The sequence below is a fragment of the Scatophagus argus genome, chromosome 7 (genome assembly GCF_020382885.2).
Source record: "Scatophagus argus isolate fScaArg1 chromosome 7, fScaArg1.pri, whole genome shotgun sequence".
NCBI classification, from domain to species: Eukaryota; Metazoa; Chordata; class Actinopteri; family Scatophagidae; genus Scatophagus; species Scatophagus argus.
In genome coordinates this window covers 5,892,291-5,916,097 of record NC_058499.1, presented here as the reverse complement: position 1 = coordinate 5,916,097, position 23,807 = coordinate 5,892,291, and the positions used below count along the sequence as shown (strand labels likewise).

Sequence of the window (23,807 nt, the reverse complement as noted above, 5' to 3'; positions counted from 1 at the left end):
GCGCTATTAACCGATCGTCAACATAATTACTGATTAATCAACAAATCTACTCATCATCACAGCTTTATATTAAACTTTGTGAGAGTTAAAGAAATCAAAAACTACTGCTTCTGCACAAGTAAACATTCAATGTTACAGACATATAAGGGAGTTGAGGTATCTTTTTTCTTTTTTTAAAACACACCCTCGTTGCCCAAGTAGATTTGGTTCATTGGTGTCGATTTGCTTTAGTAACATAAAGACTGGAAGCTGACATGGTGGCTCCCGATGGCTTTGGGATTCTGCTCGAGTTGAAATGAAAAGGAGTCTAAATGAGGTTTAACAGCTGTTTGAGCGGCTCGAATGAATCTGGGTCGCGTTTATGGCTTTAGCAAGAATGTGATCTAAGCTTTGGTCTGCTGCACGTGCACTTGGTTCTCTTGCCAAACCAAAACACAACTAAACCTTCAGTTCCCCCCTCTTCAGATAAGGCCAGTTTTCATTTTGTCTCAGCCAGTTCAGACACTGCAGAACATAACATTTTTAATAATAACGGTAAAAAGGTTGTAACCGTTAACTACAAAAAACATTTAAGAGTAAAGGAATCGGATATTAAATTCACATTCTGATGTGACTGAACGAGCAACGGTTCCTGTTAACAGCGGAGGAACATCCAGATCTCTGCCATTTGTTACTGTGCTGTATGTGAACCAACATGTCTCCATCAGAATGGAGCAAAGCTTCCCCTAAGTGTGATTGTCATGGATGTGTTCAACAGAGTGCTGCAGATTTTTCAGTGTCTCATTTTTACAAAAAAAACAAAACAAACTTCATTACAATCTAGTGTTCATTTATCCTAAAGAAATAACAATAGTGATAACAAATATACAAAAAAAACACCAAAACTAGATCCCACGTATAATAACAGCAGTTAAATACCTAGAATATGGTACATCTTGTTTTTTTTTTTTCTTTTACAATCCTGACGTTCTTTTCAAGAACAAAGCCTGAGAGGAGTTTTCTCCACCTCTGCATCAGGCTGAGGGTGGATCCCCAGCAGTTACAAGGACCTCGAGGCTCAGCGCTTCAAGAAATGAGAACCCTGACCTGTCAGTGATATCGTCTGCCTGTTTTTTTTTTGACCGAATCTAACACAAATGTGTCCTTATTAACCGAGCTTCATTTCAACCCAACTCCCATGTTGATATTGAACATCACTTGCCTAACAGAAACTCATCACTGCTCCAGATACTCTCCTTTTTCCTCACCTGCACTGATGCGACTGCACAAAACAAAAAAAAGCGTATTTACAGTGGCGGACGCGTTCCTGTTGCACATCTCTTGTTTTCTAAGACAAAGTGCAGCTGAGAAAATTGAAACCGTTGTCAGTTATTGCTCAACAGTCTAGCTCCCTCTCACTTGGTCCTGCTTTCCCTCCTCCCACAATTATACCTCTTTTTTCATTCAGCCTTTTTCCACACACCACCCAACAGCCAGAGTAATGTATAAATAACACAAAGATGTAACTTGTCCTGTGTACAATTCCCCGAATGTTCTTGTTCTTATAATAAAAAATAGAATGAGGTAAATCCCTGTTATAAGACAAAAACTACACAATGCACCAAATGAAAATTGCCCCTTCGCTTCTGTTAAATGACTACTTGTAGGCACAAAAAAAGTCTCAGTGTCCATTTGTTTGCCTCTACGTGTGTCTTGGTGTCATGATTCTTCTTCAGTCTACTCATTTTTTTCCCATCAAACCTTGATGTTTCACCTCCAGCTGCTGCCGACCAACCGAGTGCATCTTGTGCCCCCACCTTCCCCTCAGGACTTCCTCTGCCGCACCGTCTCAGAGCTGCCGTTCAGCTTGCTCCGTCCAGATGGGGTGGCTGTGCTGCCGTTGCCCAGGGGACGGTCCGCGGGGACTTCCTGTTTGCGTCGACGGGTCTCTTTGTAACGGAGTGTGATGTCACTGTGAGAAAATGGAAGAAAAGCAGACCCACTTTTTATTAGAAACATCAGGCTCAGGAGCAGTTCTACCCAGCCTGCTTCTGTTGAGCATAATCAGAAAACTTTTCAACTTTTATCCTCAAAGTGTTTCCAAGTTCGATTACTATTGGTGCCATTGTCGCAAAGACAACCAGATCACTCGCTCAATACATTTTCTTCAGAGCCAAGCAACAACCAATGTCGCAGGACACTTTTGTTTCCAAATTTCTGTGAAGAAACGGTCAACGCCATCGTCAAAATAAAAGAAAAGCATAAAGTCATGTGCAATCAACATGTACTTGGTAATGATAAGTTAAAGCAAACTAGAATCACATGTGAGTGTTTATTAATGTATTTTTCAACAACTGTAACTCCTCCTTTGGGCCCCTGGAAGTGGAGGCTGGTGTGCACTGAGTGACAATACAGTCAAACAAAAGTGTAATGACAGAATATGTCACCATAGGAGCAGTTATACATGTTATATTATCATATCTGCTCACAACATTACAGTGTTATAAACCATTTATTAAATGTTTAAATAGAAACTAAATAGGGGAGCTGGTAGCCAAAGTATAATTTTACAGTAATAGTTCATGTCATGCTTTGAATGCACGTGTCAGATGTCTCTCTTTTTGACGCAAAGCCGACCTATCTGTAACCAAAGAAAGCTAAAACAACCCATGAGCAAACTCATTGCAAATTCAGTTTCACCCAGGGCCGAGTTGCTGTAAAAGGGCATGCTGTAGTGAGTGTCCCTGATGCACCGTACTGTCTAAACTGTGTGAGAAGCGGTGGAATCGTGCTTATGGGCTCCCATTTGATGCCGGGCAGTTCGGTCGGAGGAGCCGGCATGCTGACCGACACATACTGTGTGTGAGGTGTGCACACATTCCTCTGGGCTTCATTCACTGAGTCCTCGTGTCTCCTGCCTATCACTTCTACAGTGTCAGCACAAGCTGGTTGTCTTCTGTCTGACTGCCTCTGAGAACTGAAAATAATGTGAATGCTATACACGAAGATGATAAAATTCACCACAGCAAGCAAATATAAAGTGCCATGCAGGAGAAGGATCCATGTGTGGTAACATCTGTGTTCTGTGGAGGATCCCAGAGATCTTCTGAATATAACCAAGGATCCAAACAGTCTTAGATGTGTCTTAGTTTTAGATGTGAAATAAAACAAAGTACAACGCTGCTGGTCGGAGGGAGCAGATGGGGTAAAGCACCTCTCTCGTATACCTACCTCACTGAACATGGACATTACTGCTGAGCATGAACAGGGAGGAGTTGGGGAAGAGGGAGGGAGGGAGGGAGGATGGGGAAGGTGGAGAAAACAGAAGAGAAGCTCAGCATGCTGGGGCATGGCCATGTTTAACAGGAACACTACACAAACAAGGTGAAGCAAACTCGCTGCAAGATGCCATGAGAGACAAGAAGATCAAATATGGGATCTATTGTAAAAAAACAACAACAAAACAAAAAAAAAATCACAGGTTCATGAAATTAAATTCATTACTGTGATTAAACTGGTTATTTGTTACACAGCAGCAGACGAACTGAACTGAACTGTATACTCATCCTGTATTTGAGCAGTGTACTTTAATAATCCCTTAAAGGTTCCTTTAAAAAAAATAGCCATTTTTAGCTCAATCACCTCTTCTTCTGTTTGTTTCGTCCAATCAAAGAACGACACACACCTCTACAACCTTTTACAAGGCTATTATAATCTGCACCGACAAGTCAGCTGAAACACTCAGTCTAGATGATTGCATTTCACATTTGCAGACCATTATCATCAAAGGATTATTTGCACCAAAGTAATTTTTTAACCTGACTGGGGACAATGTTTTCTAATCTCTTAAGGTGTCCATGTCCTTAAAGTCTTAACCGAAGTAGCTTTGTAACTAATTTTGTCTTAATTCCCAACCTCAACCCCACTTCTTACCGGATGAAGAATCGCCACACGGTCCAGGTGATGATGAGGACGAGTCCTAAAAGCCAGCACTGCATGATGAAGAAGGGGATGGGCAGCATGATGGTGTTGGGGTCATACTTGACTACTATGAGGAACTCCGTCACTGTGATTGCTGCCACCAGCCACGCCTGCTGGCCGAGCTTCTTGTGGAACTTCCTGATGGGAAAATGACAAATGGTGTCACTGTGGTGTACTACCAAAGCAGTACTGAAGATCAGTGAGTCTTGTACAGCTGAATACTCTAGATACACATAAAAACAAAGCAGCCAGCACGCACTGCACAGCGTGACAACAACGTGTTGTCGATTCAGTGCAAAAGTGTTGACTGTCGGACAAGTAGAAACAATTGCTTTCTGTGCGCTTACACCATCAGCTGTGTAAATACACTCACTCTCCAAGCTACTCTAAGGGTGTGCCAACAACAACTACCTCAACATGCAGTGTGTACTGGTAGGCGCAGGTAATGAGGAACTGGTTTTTAGTGAGCTCTTTCTTAGCACTTCACCGGAAATACTGTGGCTTCCCCGTCAAACTTACTGTGACGACTTCAATAACATCTACAGAACACTGCATCTCTGTGGTGCACTGAAAAAAAGTGAATGCCAGTGAGTTTGTAAAGCAACAACAGACACTCCCGACCAACTTCACGCTGCCACTACTCACGGGTCGTCCATGAAGTCGTAGATTTCCCTCATGGCTACGCCTCCCACGTTGACAAAAAAGACCAGACGGAGCAGCACCAGGTAATGTTCAGGAGGCATCCACAACACAAACTTCAGGTAGAAGGTGTTCAGCTCCGCCAGGAGGAACTGAGAAGGGAGCAATCAAAATAACACACATCTAAAATTCAGAATATAGAGAGAATATAAGAAAATGAAGATAACCAAATAGTGTTTATCAGAATAATCCTCAAACTGGCATCATTATGAAAATATATATTGTAAAATATAAAATCAATATTAATCAATACGGAAAAAATGATCGTGATCATATTTTTTTTGCATTATCACCAAAACATTCTGTATAACCAACAATCAAAGTGAAGTCACGTTACAAAAAGTAAGAAAATTGCAAGAAAAGCCATTTATTCCTTTCCTGACAATCAGCTAATTGTGGCAGCGAGGCAAAACTGAGAATGAGAAGGGGAAAGCATGTGAGGACAGAAACGGTGGATGTGGTTCACGGCAGAAAACAGACGGGAGTTACAGAAACTTGAGCAATGCGGACTCTTTGTTATTGGAAATATAGGGCACGTTGAGGACATGTATGGACGAGGGTCTAAGTGTCAACAGTTTTAATTCTACTGTATTATAATCTCATTCTCTAGTGTGTTTATGAGTCCCTTTTTCTTACCGATGAAAGTTCTGGTTCTTACCATAAAGATGATGCCTAACACGGCGAGCCAGCGACGAACTGTCGAAGCGGGCTTCCACTCAAACTTCACCCAACTGTACGGTGTGAACTGGAATGCTATGCGCTTTATCTTCCCCCTGGGAGCGACGCCGCAGGGACACAATTGGAAATGAACGCACATTTTTAACACAGAAATGTTGTATTCTTGTAATTTCAGGGTCACTGCTGTCAAAAACATTATGCTGTCATTATTTTCACATGTGAACATTTTATCTTTATATATCATACAATAGAGACAATGGGTGTGGAGGGAAGTTCAATAAATTCAAAGAAATAGAGTCATTTGTTTAAACTCTGTGGTTTCAAATCTATAGGAGTTGAGCTCTGATGGCGAATACACCAAATCCGGCCTTAGAGAGGCAGTTGTGTTCATTGTTTAATGCCGCGAGCGTCAAGTCGTACTTGTATGTAGGAATGTTCCACAGGCCCTGCCACTGGTAGGGTTTCATTGACAACCAGGCCAGGGTCTTCATGCCACAGTAGATCCCCAGACCGTTACACACCAACACATCCATGATCCACTGGAAGGGAAAACACAACACTTTAATCCAAGGGTAAAGAAAAAGGTATTGTTAACGCTCTTACGCAACTGTTATCCACCTACAGAGGATTGTTAGGTTCAACCGTTTCTCCACACTCTGTGGGTGTGCACACACTGAGTGACATCTCCCTGACTTCTCTCCGGACTCTTCAGAGACCATGGAGTTTGGTGACCAAACAAACCAAATCCCAACAAAGCTCTTCATACCTTCAACACAGGGACTTGTTTTTAATGTCCATTCTCTGTGAGTGACACAATGACCTTTTTTCTCTTTGTTTTAATAGATGTTTACATTCTATCGTGAACTGTAATCCATATTTACTGTAAATCAGTAATATGTTTTGACAGTCAACAGTTAATCCTTATATAACACTATATTACTCCTACTGGTCTGTTTACATTTGATTATGTTGCCCTGTTTCTTTCTAATCATTATCACATGATTGTCCCTGTTATCACTCGTGTTGCTGCCTGTTGTCCCACTGGTGTAATAACAGCTTCTCATAAAAAGAAATGACCTCTTAATTGCCATAATAAATCTCAATAGCACCTATAATACGACACCTGCAGGCCAACAGGTACCTTCATGTAAGACACACTGTGCACTTGGCGAGGAAACAGGACCGCGTTGCATCTGCTTGCGGTCAGAAACTGCCAGTTTGCGATGACTGCAAGCAGTTTGGTTGACCAGACTTTACATCAATCAGAAATCAGAAACTGATCACTGGGGGAAATCACTCAATCAATCAATCTTCTACAGTTAGAGCTTTTGTATACATCTGTGAACTCATTATTCTTGTGTGCTCTCACACTGACTCACAAGACTCTCTATTTAATGTGGACACATTTCAACAAACACACCTGAAGTCACATTAACTGCTGGTGTTTGTCCACTGCAGCCTATTCATATTTAATAGCTTTCTGAGATCCTGCCAAATTCTGCTTAATCATTAATTTGAATTTAGTCATGCAAATACACTGACTTGCAGGCGTGTCAAAGCTCTGTACAATGTGCTGTCACTAATACGTCAAACCCCGGCTTTGAGAACACAATGCAAGTCAAGATTGCTGAAAACATTTGGTGTGTGGCAGCTTTCATTTTCATGTCTCTAATATGTCAGCATGTTTCTCAAAACTGTTATGCATAGAAGTGTCCTGTGAAATTGTTAATTTACTTTTAATCTGCAGACCTTTTACTTCACTTCCTCATTCGCACTTTCACATTATTATTTTAATGACCATTTTTTTTTAACTTTACGTTTATATATTTTATCTTTTAAGACCCTTTATAATGTAATATATTTTTCTTCCAGAAGCACCTGTTGATTCAAAGGGGCAAAGGTGAAGAGCAGTGATCTTTGTACGTACATGGTCCCACCAGCATTCTGAGAAGTTGGGTAACTGGTGCTCAAGGCTGTATTCCAGGAACTCAAACATGACACTGATTATCATACACATCCACCAGTCGCGGATCATCAGCGTCTGAGGAAGAGAAGAGCAAAATGAGAGGCTGAGGAGGAGGAGGGGGAGGAGGAGGAGGAGAGTGGTGTGGAGTGGGAGGAGGTAAGCAGCATAACACAGAAAGAAACTTAACATTTTCCGCTGCTGCAAACCGAGCAAATGCAGTCTGTTTCATACAACAGCAGGCTGAAGCCTGGTTTTCAAGCTTTAAAGGACAGATTTCAAATGGCAATTTTGAATTATCCTGTCCTGTTCTGCTGGCAGGCCGTGTAGACCATCAATGGACAGTAACAGTACAGCTGAAGCCAGTCAGTTAGTGCAACGCTTAGTCATGTTGAGCCTACTTCATACCTACCTTGATGTACCATCCCAGGAAGTGAGCTGGAACAAAGCCGTCCATCTTGTCCTATAGAGACAAACCAATGTGCTGATTTAGTAAAAGGTTCTCTTCACAAAAAAAACATGGTTAACCTTCTATTTGTCATGTTAAATTCTGTCCTAAAACACTATCGGCATATAATACAGCGTGTAGCTTATGTTCACACCTGTTACATCACAGTTCAGTAGTTCAACTGCGCATGGTTTTCAGTAGACTACTGGCTTCACTTTTCAGGCGCCGCTAGTGATGTTCACTATGCAATGCTAATGCTTTCATTCAGAACAGCTCTAATTACAAGCAATTAACCACATTTTACATAATAATACATTAATTGTTCCTGGTTTCAGATTGCAGTTCTACTCTTAACTACGCATCTCTATCTTCTAATAAAGCACCACATCTAATTCACATCGGTACCAACCAGAAATAGGCACAGTGAGTACACTAGGTCCCTGAACACATCAAAAGTTAGCTGCGCGTCATAAAGAACATAAATAAAATACATCCAGACCAGTTCCCTACTGTGTTGGTTTTTCACAGGATTGTGCAGTCACATAACATATGTGTATTCAGTCCCTCCTGCATTGTGATTTAAATACAATTTATTTCATTTATATCTGGTCACGATGTGATATTTTGTGGTTTAGATTAGGATGTGGTCTGAGAGACAGAAATTGGGCCAGCAGCAGAGATGGGCTCTGGGTCATGGTGGCAGCAGCAGCCTGTGGGGGAGAAGGCTCTCTCTGGTTCTACTGATGGGCTATAACTGGAACCAGACACAAGCCCCCGGAGGGGCAGTCAACACACTGTGTGTTCTGTGTCTGTGTCTGTGTCTGTGTGTGTGTGTGTGTGTGAGAGAGAGAGAGAGAGAGAGAGAGAGAGGGAGAGAGAGAGAAAATAAGTGCAAGAAAGCAAAGGAGAAAGAGGGAGGGAGGGAGGGAGGCCTAAATCTCCTGACACACAAACAGAGTCAGTCAGGATCTAACGTTAATTATGTTGCATGTTCTTCTGCACATCCCAGAGGTCACAAAGGCCAGGTTCATCAGAGAAACTGGAGTGAAACAGTCATCCTCCTAATAAAGGCCACAAGGCCACACAAGTATATACAACATGGGCACTGGGTGTGAAAGTGACATCTGTACTGGTCAAAAAGCTTACATTGCGCTTTGTGCCAGACTTAACACAAGGCCCCGAGTGTCAGGCGGAGAATGAAACAGAAAGAGAGAATTCTAACAATTTCACAGTAACACAGAAGGATGAATTCAGACATCAGCCACACTATTTAAGAGCTGGGTCACCGCCTTATTATTGAGTGTGAAAAGTACCAAAATCAGAAAGTCTGAAATTTAACGTCTTGGGAGGTGGCCTGTTGTGGCCTTGAGTATGAATAATACTGCATGTTATACCCAACAAAAATAGTTACCAACTGAATGACAGCTGTTGCCCCAACAAAACTGAGTCATAAAACCTTTCATAACTGAAAAAACTGGAGCACAGATGACTTAAAAAACAAAAATAAAGAGTCTGACCCAGATGTTGTGGAAGGGGTCTGTGGTGTTGCCAGGGTCGTATATAAGGCAGTTTCCTCCATAGTCGCGCTCAGGCAGGGGCACCCCAAGCTTGGGGTCGATGTACTTCATGAACTGTCGTCCATCATGCACCGTCTGGATCGCAGGGTTTAGAGGAGAAGCATAGAAACTGTTATCCCTTATTCCCTCTAAAAAGGAGGTTTTCTGGCACAGCATCACAGTTTTAAGAAAGGATTTCACCAATGTACAGTTTTAATTTTCTTTGCACGAGTCAAGAAGGCATCTTAAATATTTAAACTTTTCTAAACTGCGCCCAGACCTGATTAAGTGTCACTTTTTTCAAGGGTCTGGCTCAGTGACAGACATTTTAATTAAATGGGGAGAGTGAAAAGAGGCTTCCAGGGTTCAGGATGTAGAAGGATCGCAGCAGGGAAAAAGTAGTAGAGATTAGAGCAGAACCCAAACAACAAAATCCTATAATTTGGCCAGTGCTTAGTCCTGGTTGTAAGAGGCCTTAAACCACATGGTTTTTCAGGGTGGAGACACTCTGAGATTTAAAGCAAAGGTCCACATGGACCTCCATAAAATTGACGGTTTGGTCACAGAAGGAGTTCTGCTGCCTTGTTCTAAAGGGACCTTGTAAGAAAATGATCACATAAAACACATGAGCAAAACAAGCATGCTTTGCATTCAACATAATGTTAAGGATATTGAGATACGGTTTTCACTTCAGCAAAGAATATTTTAGTGAGTGTTTCAGCTCATCAAGGTATCAGTATCATCAGCACACCAACCTGGAACAGGATGAAGATGAGGAACAGCTCGTAGACGACAGTGACACAAAGCCAGAATCGCCAGTAAGCTAAAGAGAGAGAAAGTGATGGTGAGAGTCGCTAAACTGAACATCCATGTGTCACTTCCAGATGATAAAAATAAATCATGTTGGATGACATCTGGGAATGAATTTGACCCGAGTTATAGGTCCTCTGCCGTTTCAAGAGGGCCGCTCAGAGATCATTTATTTTGTGATGAGCACCAGTACGTCTCTTGGTTATGTTAACTTCCGTGTTTCTGCCCTGATTTTCACATTCGCCTTTTCAAGGTCACCCTTAATATCAGCTTACAAGAAATAAATGGCTTCAGTGTATTTTAGTGAAAGACGCAACACATGACTGCGTATGATGAGTTGCCAAACTGAATCAATATTCCAAGATGCGGTGACACTTTCCCTAAAACACATCTTAATTAGTTAGTTGACAAAACATAAACTGTAAAGAAATTTTTCTATTACCAAGGATACAACAAAATTCAGCAATGTTTGAGTGCTGCAGTCGGACGGATTGGAAAAGATAACCTGGTTTCCATTAAAGTTCAGTCAGAAGATTCTTTCCATGCGCAATGACTAAAACTGGGTGGGTAAATGCTGAGCCCCGTCACAGCAGCACCTGGTAATAAATGCTCCACAGAAATGATTAAATTCAACTGTTCAACAAGCGCAGGTGGCGTCTCCAGCTGGCGTCTCCACAGGTTGTAAATCTCAAAGTCCCACTGGGTCTTTTCCCAGGACACAAACCTGCGGAGATTCAAATTAACAGCAACAAGGTGCACAACTGAACCTACCTGTCTGGCTCAACAGGTCAGGAAGTATGACACAGTCACTCAGTGCACATGCACAAACAAAACCCCTTTGACTTTTAATCCACAAAAGAAGAAGGGGAGGGTGGCGGTAATGCAACAACAGCAGACTGACTTCTTACCCACCCACTTCACACCTCTAACAACCGAAAACGTTCAGTGCGCATTCACATGTGACCTCCACACCTTGTTATCTTACTTCCTTCCGTTTCCGTGCAGAGTTAGTGGGAAATATTGTGTGAGGGAGAGGATGCATGAACGACCTTGTTAAAAACCTAAATAGTAAACAACTTTTAACAGCACTATTAGATAGAAGTATTGTATTTATAGTGTACAGCACAATTGGGTGTCGTAGCTAAACGAACACACTCAGCCACACCCGGAGCTTTCCATACGACCCGCCTGCCAGCCATACAGTCGACTACTCATGCAAGTTCCTCCAGCTACTGTACTTTTGATTGTGATTCAGCAGTTCTGATTAACAAGTTGTGTGAACTGTTCACTGAGCACCTCTGTCCTTTAGATATTACTGCATTAAAGCAGGAGAGACTTGAAAAGCCTGTGATGAAGATGTTCACCCAGTGTGAACTCGTTTGATGTTTAATTTGTTCTCTGGGGGGGATCTGATCGGACCTTAGTCATGCCAGGAAAACCCCCTCACATGCTTTGCACAGAATTCATAATTTAGTCAGATGTCTCATTTATTTTGACAATTACACTTAGCTGTCCATTGTGTGTATTGACCCCCAGCATTCAGAGGATCTTTGTTTCATATTAAAGGCCAACATGATCCTCCAATATTGTTATTGATCAAATTAGTGGTTCTCCAAGGTATTCTACAAGGGAGAAGAATGGAGACACAATCGATGCACCATCAAAAAGTCAAACTCAGTGCCTGGACTGCATTAACAGCACAAGGTTCATGTCAGTTAGTGTAATGGAAGATTTGTTTTCAGTGTCTCAGTTTATAAACAAGTGCTTAATGCCTAAGCTGTTCACAGATGCACCTTTTCAACCCTTTCACTTATCTGAAAGTTGCAACAGGGCAAACAAATGTCATGTTGACATACTGGACGTGATTCAGAGTGGAATATAGAGTTCTGCAAAAGTATGACCTGCTCAGACTGTTTGATTTAACCTGCATTAAAAAAAAGTTATGTGTCCAAAAAATGTTGCGATACAACCAGGAAAAGCAGTTCTACAAAGCATTAGATAGTTTGTGACGAATGTGCTTACCTGGATGTGGTCTGGTGAAAGGTCCATCTTTTGCCTGTGTCACTCCAAAACAGAGGAAAACCAGGATGCTGGCCACAATGCCTCTGCAGGACAACAATTAGAAAGACAGGAAAATGCTTTTTAAGTTTATGTTACACCATAGATGGATACAGCGACTGATGTATATGTTGGCCATTACTGCAGTTGCAGGGGGGAACTGAATACGTTTACGCTGAAAGTGACAGCAGAGATCTTTGAGTTAATTCTCGGCCATAAGCCGCCTTCTCCAATAGATGAAGATTGTCAGTGTAGATCTGGAAGTTATTTAGTCCCAAACACCTTATCTAAAGAGAGAAAATAACATACCACTAATAAGGTACCACTTCTGGTGTGCTGAAGCAGCTAATTAAACCCAGTAGGAATTACTTGTTAGTTTAGGATTTAAAGCATCAAACTCCATGTTTGCTTGCCTTGTAATCAGAAGAAATGATAAGGATCAGAAACACACGATACTGTAAAAATACGATTTTTGTCCAGGAAAAGTAGTAGAAAACAACTGAGTTTTTTTTTTTTAAATTTTTTAATTTAAGTTACTTTATTAATAATTTATTTATTAATCCCAAGTTGAGAAATTACTTCTCTGCATTTAACCCATCACTGATTGAAAAACACACACATGCAACATGCAGTGAAACACACAGGAGCAGTGGGCATATATTGGGGGTTAAGTGCCTTGCACAAGGGCACATCAGCCGGGGGTGGGGACATTATCACTCCACCACACTCAAATTTTTCCTGCCTGTCCGGTGGGGGAATCGAACCAGCGACCTTCCGATCACAAGTCGCTTCTCCGACCTCTAGGCCACGGCTGCCCCTCAAAGAGACAAAGAGACTGAGACTCAATGTACCAACAGACTGTAACTTAAATCCCACATCTGTTTGAAAAACAACATTGAGTGACAGGATTTCAACATATTAACACACTATGCTTTCGGTTCAGCATCACTGCCAAATTTTATTCATCACTGCAAGCATTTAATTCACACACTTTGGAGCTTTTACTGGCGCCAGACTGTCTCCCACATCTCGTTCTCTTTTACCCATTTCGTGTCACAGCGCGTGAGGGAACCTTAGTGAGCTAAACACCAGTCTTTGCCTGATGATGCGTCATGACTTGACGTTTCTTATCAATGTCAATTCTTGAGCACGTTTAGATTTAAAGATATCTAGTTTTGTAAAATGAATTTTATTCTAACCATGTGATAACTAGCACTGCCTTTGTGTCCCACTAGTCATTACAGTGTTATGGGAGCCACCACAGTAATGGCAGCTTGTCTGTTTCCACCTACAATACAGATTTTTCTCAGTAATAAGTACATTTTTTTCTGTTGGCTGAAAGCAATTTCCAAGCTGTTCAAAGAAATCTTTGACGTCAGTGAGCTAAACATAGATACAAAGAGCAGGAAGGGGAAAGTAACGGGACATGATTTGATCCAACACGAATCTGGAGGCCTGTTACAGCAGCTGACCAGGGACAATTGCTTCTTTTCACAATTCCTCTGTGTTTACTGAGAGATGAGGCCAATCCGAACCTGCAGCTGTCAGGTTGTGTCGCTGTTAATCGCTGCCGTGTTGAGATCTGAAAACCAGGAGACCAGATGAGGACGCCGCTCTGAACTCACAAATCAACAGGGGACGCTTAGCAACTGGAGACACAATGAGATTTTAGCTTGTGTTTGTCCGTGTGTGAGTGTGGCAGCATGAGTGTGTGTGACTGAGTGCTTGATTAAATGTGTGTGTGTGTGTGTAGGTGGAAAAGCATGCAATTCAGCTTACAGTCAGAGAGACCAAACAGCGCAGCATTTCAAAAGGAGTGTGAAAGGATGAGTGTATCTAACAGTGTGTGAATGAGTACATGAATGAGATTCGACCTGCGTGTACGAGTGTACTCTGCTGCCAGAAAGAAGCTTCAGGGTTTTCATCCCGATGAGCCCGACTGCGCTGACTGCAGCAAATCCTGTTAAGACCCGTCCCGCAATCCCATACAAACACCAACATACACACCAACACAACTCTGTCACACACACCAACACGCACATCATTTATGCAGTTTGCTTGTGCTTGACCTGCCTTGTACCATTCCAATTTAACTCTCACATACAATTAACTAATTAAAATATGAAAAAAGCTCATTATCATAACGCTCAGGGAGTCTTTGCCACACTTTCAGTTCACATGAGACATTTCACAAAGCAGACCTTTTCCCGTATTAAACAAACCTCCACAGTCGCGTCAGAGCCGAGTCGTGAGTGGGTAGAACAGAGAGCAGTTCAGATGTCTGTCACCAGACTAATGTGAATCAGACGTCAACTCCTGAACAACATCACGAAACTGAGTCAGCCCAGAGTGAGCTAATGTGTTTGAAAATGAATATTTCAGTTCTAAAAACTTTCCTGGATCTTCAAATGTACATGAGATGTTACTAATACCACTTTAAAAAAGAGGCTCTTCACATTTGAAAACAGGAAACTAATATAATAAACCAAATTAGAAACAAACTGGTATCATTTCATGGTATTTCACCATCGCTTGTCTGATATACTTTGGTATACTTTGTGAAGAGCTGCAACGATTAACTGATCAAATATAATGATGATCCGTCACTGGAGTCATTTTCAAGAAAAAACGTTCAAACATTCGCTGGCTCCAAAAATGTAAGCACTGTGAATGAAGAGTGTGGGTTTTGGACGGTTGGTTGGACAAAGGAAGCAGTCTGAAGACCTTGCACTCTGGGAAACTGAAATCAATCACTTTTAATGCAGTTGCTGCAATCAGTGGATTTGCTCATGCTTTTAAATGTCTGCTGTGCTTTCACATTAGAGTTCAACCCCAACACACAACCAAAGAGCCAGTAATTTCAAAATATAACCAAAAAAAACTTTGCTCAGCAGGATTAGAAGCAACGCCAGTAGAGCTTTTCTCTTTATACTTTGCCACAATCAACAGCCAGTAACCAGACAGTACATTTGTCATCCCACTGAATGGGATCCACCCAAAAGGTAAACACATATGCAGATTTTTTGCTGTTGTGAATTGTGGAGTGTTACACTGCTTTCAGGAAGCACAAACCAGTCAGTCATGACCAAGTTTCCAGAACTTTTTGGCACAACTGGGCACAATAAGAGAAGCTGGATGACAACTCATTTTACATTTATCCAAAGCTCTATGGTTCCTAAATGTGATGTGCTAGCATGCAAATTTTCTGTGTTGAAAAAATAAGACCTCGTACTGACTTGCCCAGTCTTAATCTAATCAAACCTGGTATTCATGCTCTTGTTTTTTTTTTTCCCACAGTGATCAGGATTTGTTTTTCTGTGAAAAGCAACATCTAGCGCCAGGGCTCAAGGAGAATGCTACTAAAGAAGGAAATGATTCAGTCTGAAACAACGAAACTCTGCATCACACCCGTAGTGCTGTGGCTGTGTGGCTTGGTGGTTCAAAAAGAGATAAAAACAAACAAACTGTGATGCTCGTGCGACCCATTCAGCAGGCTTTGAAAGGCAACGTGACACGACCCACAAAAGACTGACAAACAAAACATGTCATCAGACTCAACATAAAACTGCCGGACCCTGCAGAGGAAGTGAAGGATGCAGCCTACTGACCTCTTAGTGTTGTAGGCCGTGTCCTGTGGGGTCTCTTCCAACAGCGTCACGTAAACCAGAGCGCAGGTCAGAATGAACAGCACTGTCAGAGTATGGGCTCGCCTGCAGAGAAGGACGGAGAGAAGGATATTAACAACATTTATAATGAAGACATTTTGATCAAGACCAGTGGAGGACTCACAAAAAAAATCCATTGATGCTACCTGACGCCACCACAAAAGAACATTTTAGTAATACTGACTGTAATTTCAGCTCAGAATTTAACGTCTGAAAAACAAAGTTAGTCAATACAGTTTTAGACTGGGCTTGTGACTGCGAAGTCTCTAATAATCAGAATATGCTGAAGGGAGTAGAGACAAAATAAAACAGATGAGTTGAAACAGATCTATGTTGGGAAACTGGGTTAATTCAGATAAAAAGCAGCCAAAAAACAAACAAATAAAGTAAAAACACAATGAGATACGGATTTATGAGTCAGTTCAACTTTTGCTTACATGAAGGAATAGAAGTCAAAAATAGCCTTTTAATAAAATTTCTGTCTGTTAAACTAATAATATTTGTGTAATTTGGTAGTCAAGTGGTACTTGAGTTTGACAGCCTCGATGTTGGCCATAGGCTGATATCTCCTGATGGTAGAGAACAAACCTTGGCCTTTGTCATACGATAGTTAAACATTATAGCTCAGAATTACATCCACGATATCACTGGGATTTATCACACCCCAAGGGGCAAAGTTTTATTCTCCCAGTGACTGATATGAGTCACAAGGCCATAACAGTATGCGTTGGAAAACCCCAGGGATTCTCAATAAGAAAAAAAGGCAAGAGGATTAAACAACTGAATGGTATTTGGAAATCTGACAAGGACATAATTGCAATTTAACTGATAGAGAGAAAGAAAGGAATTGGCCAACTTTTAGTATGGTTTTGGAGGTCCCAAAGGCCATCCACAGGCTGATCAAGCGGCTTTTAAACACTTAACCTATCGCTGATCCTGTGTTTGTTTGCTCGGGATACCTCGACTGTCAAAACCTCAGCTCAGTTAAAATACTGACACCAAACAGCATTGTGTGCCTGTGACCTGCAAGTAAACTGTGGAATAAATCAACAGCGTCCAGTGTCAATTAACCTAATTATATAACAATGAGCACCAACAACTACCACCAGCAGGGCCGCTTCAGGTAAAGAAAATTCCAAGACAATTTTTCTTACATTTCAAAATGATATTCCAAACCCCTTGAAACTGCTACTGAACTTCAGTGTCTTGTTCCACTATGAAGCACCTGTCAAGCTTAATCTTAAGGAGCCAGACTTTTTACAGTTGCAAAACAAATTGGCAGTGCATTTTTGTGGACAGACTAGAGAGCACTAAACATAGCACTCATAGTTTGTTCCCACAGCTCATTGAACTAGCAAAGCATTGCATGGACATGACACCACATCCCCGAACATGTTCAGCGACATTGGCCTGACACAGCTACAAACAATGCAGTCATGGAGTTGTTTGGAACAAATTAACTGCCCATGTTCACTGCCATTAATGGATGTGTCACCTGGCGCAACAGTACAGCTCTTTTCTGTATGTTTAACACTTAAAATACGCAAAATACACCTTAAAACCAGCATTGGTAAACAATTGCAAAGTAATGAAATCTGTTTTCATTTCCATTTTACACAATGTTACAGTTTTTTTTTTTGGCATTGCGGAGTTGTATCACAATAAAGCAACAGTTTTAAAAAAAACTTATTTTGTATTGAGGCCACTGCTGACATTTGTCAAACTAAAGAACATCACTCTGTCCGCCAGCCCTTTGGCTCTGGGTGTTAGTCACAGACAAAGTATGGCAGGTGTCATTAGCATTTTCTCCCTGATCCACCTCCTTATCAAACCTGTTTGGCAGGAGACACAGGGGAGGGCCTGTCTTCTCCCTCGCCTGACAACCACCCAACAACACAGGAAGAGAGAATACACATCGGAAATACCAGCCTGTTACAAATGACAAGCAAGGTGAAAACACACAAATCAACCACAAAGAACGAGGTTGAGCACCCTCTAACAAATTACTGGCTGAAGACTGTCCAATGACCATATGCAGAAATACTCTGCTGTTGTCCTGAGGCTCACTGCAGGGTCACAGGGGACTAAACGAATACAGTTTGTGACTTGACATCACTAAAAAACACGATTTTATTTGTATCACTTGTCGATTTCATGCATTTTACTCAAACAGCCTTTGGTTTCCATGATATTAATTTGTTATGGATCACAAGCTCTATAAATGTGAGGGGGAGCAATGCCATTTAGGGAAATACCAAAAGTGGTATGGCATCAAAAGTTTCACTTCACCAGGCAGATTTCTTTATGAGGTCTATCCAAGGTACTCCTCTTATGTCAGGGAGAAACACACTTCCCCATCTCCAATCTGTGCCAATAAGGCAGGTTGCATGCCACATGGTTACCCTGCCTAACCACATCTTTAGTATATCTCTGTTACACAACACAGCCAATGTGCTTCTGAACCGACTCTGTGATCCGAATACCATTACAAACAACAAACTTTTTTTTTTTTTTTTTTTTTACTGCCACTTCCTCTATTTCAGCATTGATGTGTGGTTTACCGGACACTGTATTACTTCACTTCGCTGTGCACGAGTCAGCTCTTAAAAATTGTCCAACTGGGTGTAATCTGAGGTAATGTCCTCAGTGCATTTTTCTTTTTATTTTAACTGCTGAAGGTACATTTCTGATGATCTATGTTTTTCTATTTGTTTTCAATGCATTCATACATGCAGTATTAGGCCATAAATATCCAGGATGTCATATGATTCACAGTGGCCAAAGGTTTTCAAGGAGAACACAGGATCAACAACTGCAAAGTCATCCTCCCGTATCACTTCTGCATTACAACAAATTGGGAGTGTCAACCAAATTCTGTGAGACCAAATTTCTTAGTTGCAATCACTTAAATCACAATTAATCCACTCAGTCTCAAATTTTTTAGGTAAACAATCCTAAAATGAATGCAGTGAACTATAAAGATCCTGCGCTGTACGGCGGCTGCCCACTGATCCTCAGGGATGGGTTTGATGTAGAGAATAAGTTTCACTGATGTATCTGGCATATAAAGATTATTCTTCAACCCTACCTTCATGTGGGTTATAATATTAATTATGTATTGAAACGAAGGTATAGATATGCTGATTCAACTTAAGATCATTTTGAAAGCTGTATCTTATAATGCTGTTGAATTATAGTGCATAAACTCAGCTGTGCTTCTAGCATTTTAGTCTACCCTAATTGATACAGAAATGCCTTTACATACTGCAGAAAGCTGGTCTGCTTTAATAAGTTGAATGTAAAAAGGTATCTGAACATCATAGTGCCTGTTAATGCCTCCAGCAGTGGAATAACCAGAAACCTGGATGTCAAAGTTGTAACACCGTAATGAGAAATCCTCATTAACATTCCTCTCTGGGAGGATGAATCTCCTCTGCTGCCAAAAGTATTGGACAGCTTAGCAGATTCTTATTGCCCCCTGCTTTAACACAAGCTTTATATGCAAACCAGACACACACACACACACACACACACACACACACACACACACACACACACACACACACACACACACGCTTGGTCAAGCTTAAATGTTCCTGGAGCGACAGGTTGAAGGGTCATGGCAGCTATATATTAAAGAAGACTGCAGGAGAGAATGTCACTTTTCCAGACTAGCCTAGCCAGACTAGCAGCATCCTGCACATGACCACACTTTGTGTGCGTTCAAACAGAACTCACCCCTCCAGTTTCCCACGTGGACAGAACGTCTGTCTCGACTTGAGTGTGTCAGGAGTCTCTTTTTGCTGAAGGCGCGGGCTGGGATATTAGCTACCGGCTTGTCATCGACAAGCTCTAGGCTTGGATGTGTAATGTAAGCGTTGATGACAGCCAGTCAAACATCAGTAGAACACCTTTACAGAATGACATTTTGTGGAGTAAAGCTTTGGTAATTTCTCACTATCATTTTATATTTGAACAACTTCACCAAAACGACCTCTAGCATCCTGTATTTCCCAAAGATCTGGAACAAGGTCATAGTGTTTCTTGTGATCAATGGAGGTCACTTGGGCAGTTCACCTTGAAACCTAAAACACACCCTACTGTTACCAAACACATGCCTTTATAGGCAGGAAATGTGAATTAGAAGAATTTTCTCGTAGTTACCAGTTCACCATCGCTTCAGCTGCTGCAGCGTTCACTGTGTGACATTACTAGAAAGCACTCACCAGAAAAAGGTGTTGGTTCCGTCGTCATAGACTTCGCACTCCGTGTTCCTCCGGTGCAGGCTCTCCTTGGAGGTTTGCTTTATCACACTGCTTTTGATCTGTGTGCTCGGATTCGGACAGCCCGGCTCGACCGGGCCGTTGTTGACCTGTTCGGCGGATGAAGCTTCTGTGGCGCACTTGTCGGTGCGGCTGATCGCGGCCACGCTGCTTCTCTTCGACTCGGGCTTAGTCATGGCTTTACCAACCGCCCACGATCGGTGCTTTACGATCTGTGTTATCCCTGCGCTCAGCTCCCGTGTACTGTCATCCGCGTCAGCCCCACCCAAGCAACTGTCAGCATCCTGGGGTGGTCGGAGGAAATGAACGTTGTTAAGGCGATACTAAGAAGGGAGAATAACCTGATAATCACGTCCCGCAGTTCAACGCAACCCAGCATGGGACCGTAAAGTAATAACATGCATATAAAATATGAACAGCTGAGGCTTCTTCTGTGACACCGCCGCCCACGTCTACAAAAGTGAGCGTGGCAAGCATGTCATGTGTCAGCAATAGCAGCCACCTTCTGACACAACCGTCGTACGACATATTTCATTAATGACTAACAGTCTGTAAATGAATCCAAGTAGCACTGACGTTAGGTGCACTGCGATGGGTGCGAAGCCTTGATGCCACTTTGGCTAACTGCGTTAGCTATTTGTAGCAGGCTATTTTTTGACTATATGACCTTGCAAACAAGGCTAAGTCAACAGAAAAGCTTGTTAACAATCGACTGACGTAAAACCGCTCGAGACAGTCTTGTACCATTTGACGATGTGTTAGAAAACATCGTTATTTCAACGACTTGGGGTGATATTTCCATTGAATTTAAGCTAACATTACTTACCAGCTGAATTTTACGGGATTACTGACTGAAGTCCGGATGGATGAATTCGGGACATGCTAACGCTACATCACCACAAACGCTAAAAATCCGCTTTGTTGGTAAAATAAAATAAAGCAGTCAAGTGTGTCACACTTCGCCCGGAGTCTGTCTCTGCTCTTGCAACAATAAGACTAACCGCTCTTGCCCAAACACTTTGAAGGCTACACTCTAAACACACATCACATGGGCATGGAATCTGCTTGGTGTTAAGTAGCAACTTCAACATAGTTTCCGTACAAAGCTCTTGATAAATAAAAGTCACTCTGCAGGTCACACATTGAAGTGGCTTTATTTTGAAATCGCAATTTTTAAGTTGGAACACTTACTTCCGCTACCTTCCATATTGCGTCACATTGACAGCCTGGCCGATCTGGCGGGGTTTAGCTGCGGATCATCCGTTTATGCGCTTTGTTTGTAACAGCTGATGAGTTGATGTTTCGAAAGTTTAGAAATCCTACAGTAACTTTAGATTACATACAGGTAGACCATCTATTAGGGGGGATTTAATGGGCTAAACTGCAAAAACGTGCTATCGAAAACTGTCTCCTTGCAATATGTTTTGGGTAAAACGTAGTATGTCGTCACTTCCGTCTGGCAACCTCAGTCGCCGCTAGCCACGATTAAATCTAAAGAATAAAATGAAGAACAGTGATTTCTTTTACTTTTCTTACTAACGGACTATTTTCTAAAATAAGTCCAATAATTATTATGTTTAACAAATTATTGTGATGAGCTAACTAGTTGCATTATTATGAGATGTGAAGTTAATTGATTATTTCAAGTTTGCTTATAGGAAAAAGAGTCACAGTGCAGGATAGACATGAAAATCCAAAGATTTGCTCAATAATAAGAACAACTTTTAGCATAGATTTCTAAGTTGTAATCAATGGTTTTTATAAACAACTTTGGCTGTTATTTACTTATTTGTAAATAAATATATATTTGTTAAAGTAAGCTGCAGAAGATGTCATCTCTGTCAGTCAGTGTTGTGTAAACTAACCCAATGGTCTTCAGCAGCTGGATTTACCCACAGATGGAGCAATCTGAAAACAAGGCATACATCTGCTTTGTTTTTCAACAAATGTGAGAGACATTTTCAAGATCAGTGCAGCCACTGTTGGGTAATTACCACATTTGCTTGGACTGCATCACTAAGTTTGGCTTGTTAAAGGTCCATTCAGAAAATTCCCCTCCAGACCGAATTTTCCAGCTTGGGAAAATCCTTCAGCTGACAGCACATGGCAAAACCACCTTTATCTTTTTCTCTCTCTTGTGTAACCAGAGTTGAGGAGTCCATGCCAGAGGTGAAAGAGACAAAAAGCTCTTCTGTATGCAAGTATTATTCATTTTGGAAGAAGTTGTTGTACTTTCACTCTGAAAAGGTCATGACTGTATAATTTAAAAGATCATGACTCTGTATATGTAAGAACAGCTTTGGATTTGACTTATGCTGAAGACATTTATAATTTCTGAACTAAGAATGTTCTTCTAATATTTCAACAATTTCTCAGATTCAGAGCTTAACATGTAGCTCTTTTAATCCTATAATTACGAAGAAAAAACTACAAAGCTTCCAACACACTACAATGCAGCTAAATACCTGATAGGTATGGAGTTCAAATAGGGACAGCAAGACAAAAGCGCACAGCTATTAGGTCTTATCTTCAAAGGAACAGCACAAGCTAGGTGCAAGCCGCTGCAGAAGTATTACACAAATATTCCTGTTTAGCTATAGCAGGAGCAACTTGGTGAACATGTTTTTAAAGCACTGAGGCACAGGCTGTTCTGAAATGCCATTTCAGAACATGTTTGGGTGAAACATCATCCCACTACATGATTGATTCAAACCTGTTGGAAAATGGAATAGCTTGCAATGCTTAATAATATTTTTGTGTGATTTTTCTTCCCGACAGAAATAAAATAATCTGCTTTGGATTTTCGTGTTGGGGTTTCTTTGGTGATGTGATGTGTGGAAAAAGTCTTTTTCAGTTCTATTTTTAATGAGCAAACTGCAGCAAATAAAAGCAATGAATAAGACAGCTGCCATCTCTCAGACAATCTCAAAGGTTTGGATGGTTTTGGATGGTTTGGAGTCCATCCACAAAGCAGAGACGTTTCACATCAAAGAGGATAAGCAGAAATAGCTGCAGGGCTTTAAGGACAAAAGAAACTTGCTGATATTTGCTGAAGTTTATATGGCTAAAAGCTGACAGTACTGTGCACTTCACTGAATGTGCACTGAAACAACTGCTTGGGTTAGACAATGCTTTAAAGCAATAACCAGGTCCTGAGAGACAGTCGCCGGTGTGTTAATTCATTGCTGCTAGAAGGCATGTTTCTGAAAGGTCTGATGAACTTACAAATTCACAAACATAATTTGGTGGAGTGGATCATTAGGTAGGAAACAGTGGCCAACTCATTCAGGAAATCACTCGGGTGTGTCAAACGACGGACAAATTCAATCTTAAAGGCAACATGCAGAGAAAACAGTTTTATGGCTGTCACAAAAAGGCTGTGGGATCAAATGACTATTTATCCTCCATCTAGAGGGCCCTGTGGTGATGCCTGCAGCTCCTGTGCAACATCAAAAGGATGAGATTTTCAGGGGAGTGGTCCAGGTGGGGGAGGAGATAGAGCAAGAGCCTTAAAATGGTCTTTAATTCATTCAGAGCACAAAACACTTCTCTTGAACTGAACCAACACAAGACCAAACTTATAATTCTTAAGCTCCATGCAGATCATTTTTTTGTATCATGCAAACTATATGTACAAAATTATTGGAAATAAAACATGTAGTTGAATAAAAAGACCAAGAGCTTCAA

At 41.4% G+C, this 23,807-nt stretch overlaps 1 protein-coding gene across 2 annotated transcripts; it reads right to left on the bottom strand.

Moving 5' to 3' along the window:
- Positions 1-1,120: 1,120 nt before the first annotated feature.
- ptdss2 (phosphatidylserine synthase 2) lies at positions 1,121-21,201 on the bottom strand. 2 transcript variants are annotated; one of them, XM_046393035.1, is made up of 13 exons: positions 20,947-21,200; positions 20,064-20,404; positions 15,781-15,882; positions 12,137-12,219; positions 10,060-10,127; positions 9,266-9,400; positions 7,713-7,763; positions 7,265-7,378; positions 5,758-5,876; positions 5,318-5,432; positions 4,606-4,751; positions 3,913-4,098; positions 1,121-1,951 (listed from the first exon to the last, which is right to left on the bottom strand). In XM_046393035.1, the coding sequence occupies exons 2-13, from the start codon at positions 20,294-20,296 to the stop codon at positions 1,804-1,806; spliced, it is 1,500 nt and encodes a 499-aa protein (XP_046248991.1). In that variant the 5' UTR covers positions 20,297-20,404; positions 20,947-21,200; the 3' UTR covers positions 1,121-1,803. The 2 variants fall into 2 exon arrangements, with proteins under 2 accessions (XP_046248991.1, XP_046248992.1); XM_046393036.1 differs by lacking the exon at positions 1,121-1,951 and adding an exon at positions 3,197-3,230 and having other exon boundaries at positions 20,947-21,201.
- Positions 21,202-23,807: the final 2,606 nt, after the last annotated feature.

What these genes read in the sequence shown, in the direction of transcription:
- ptdss2 (XM_046393035.1), bottom strand. Translation starts at nt 20,296, where the DNA reads ATGACTAAGCCCGAGTCGAAGAGAAGCAGCGTGGCCGCGATCAGCCGC. An exon ending in TTTCACCAGACCACATCCAG is followed by an intron (nt 10,128 to 12,136) that starts GTAAGCACATTC and finishes CTCTCTCTTTAG; the next exon opens with CTTACTGGCGATTCTGGCTT. An exon ending in ACCCCTTCCACAACATCTGG is followed by an intron (nt 7,764 to 9,265) that starts GTCAGACTCTTT and finishes TTGTCTCTATAG; the next exon opens with GACAAGATGGACGGCTTTGT.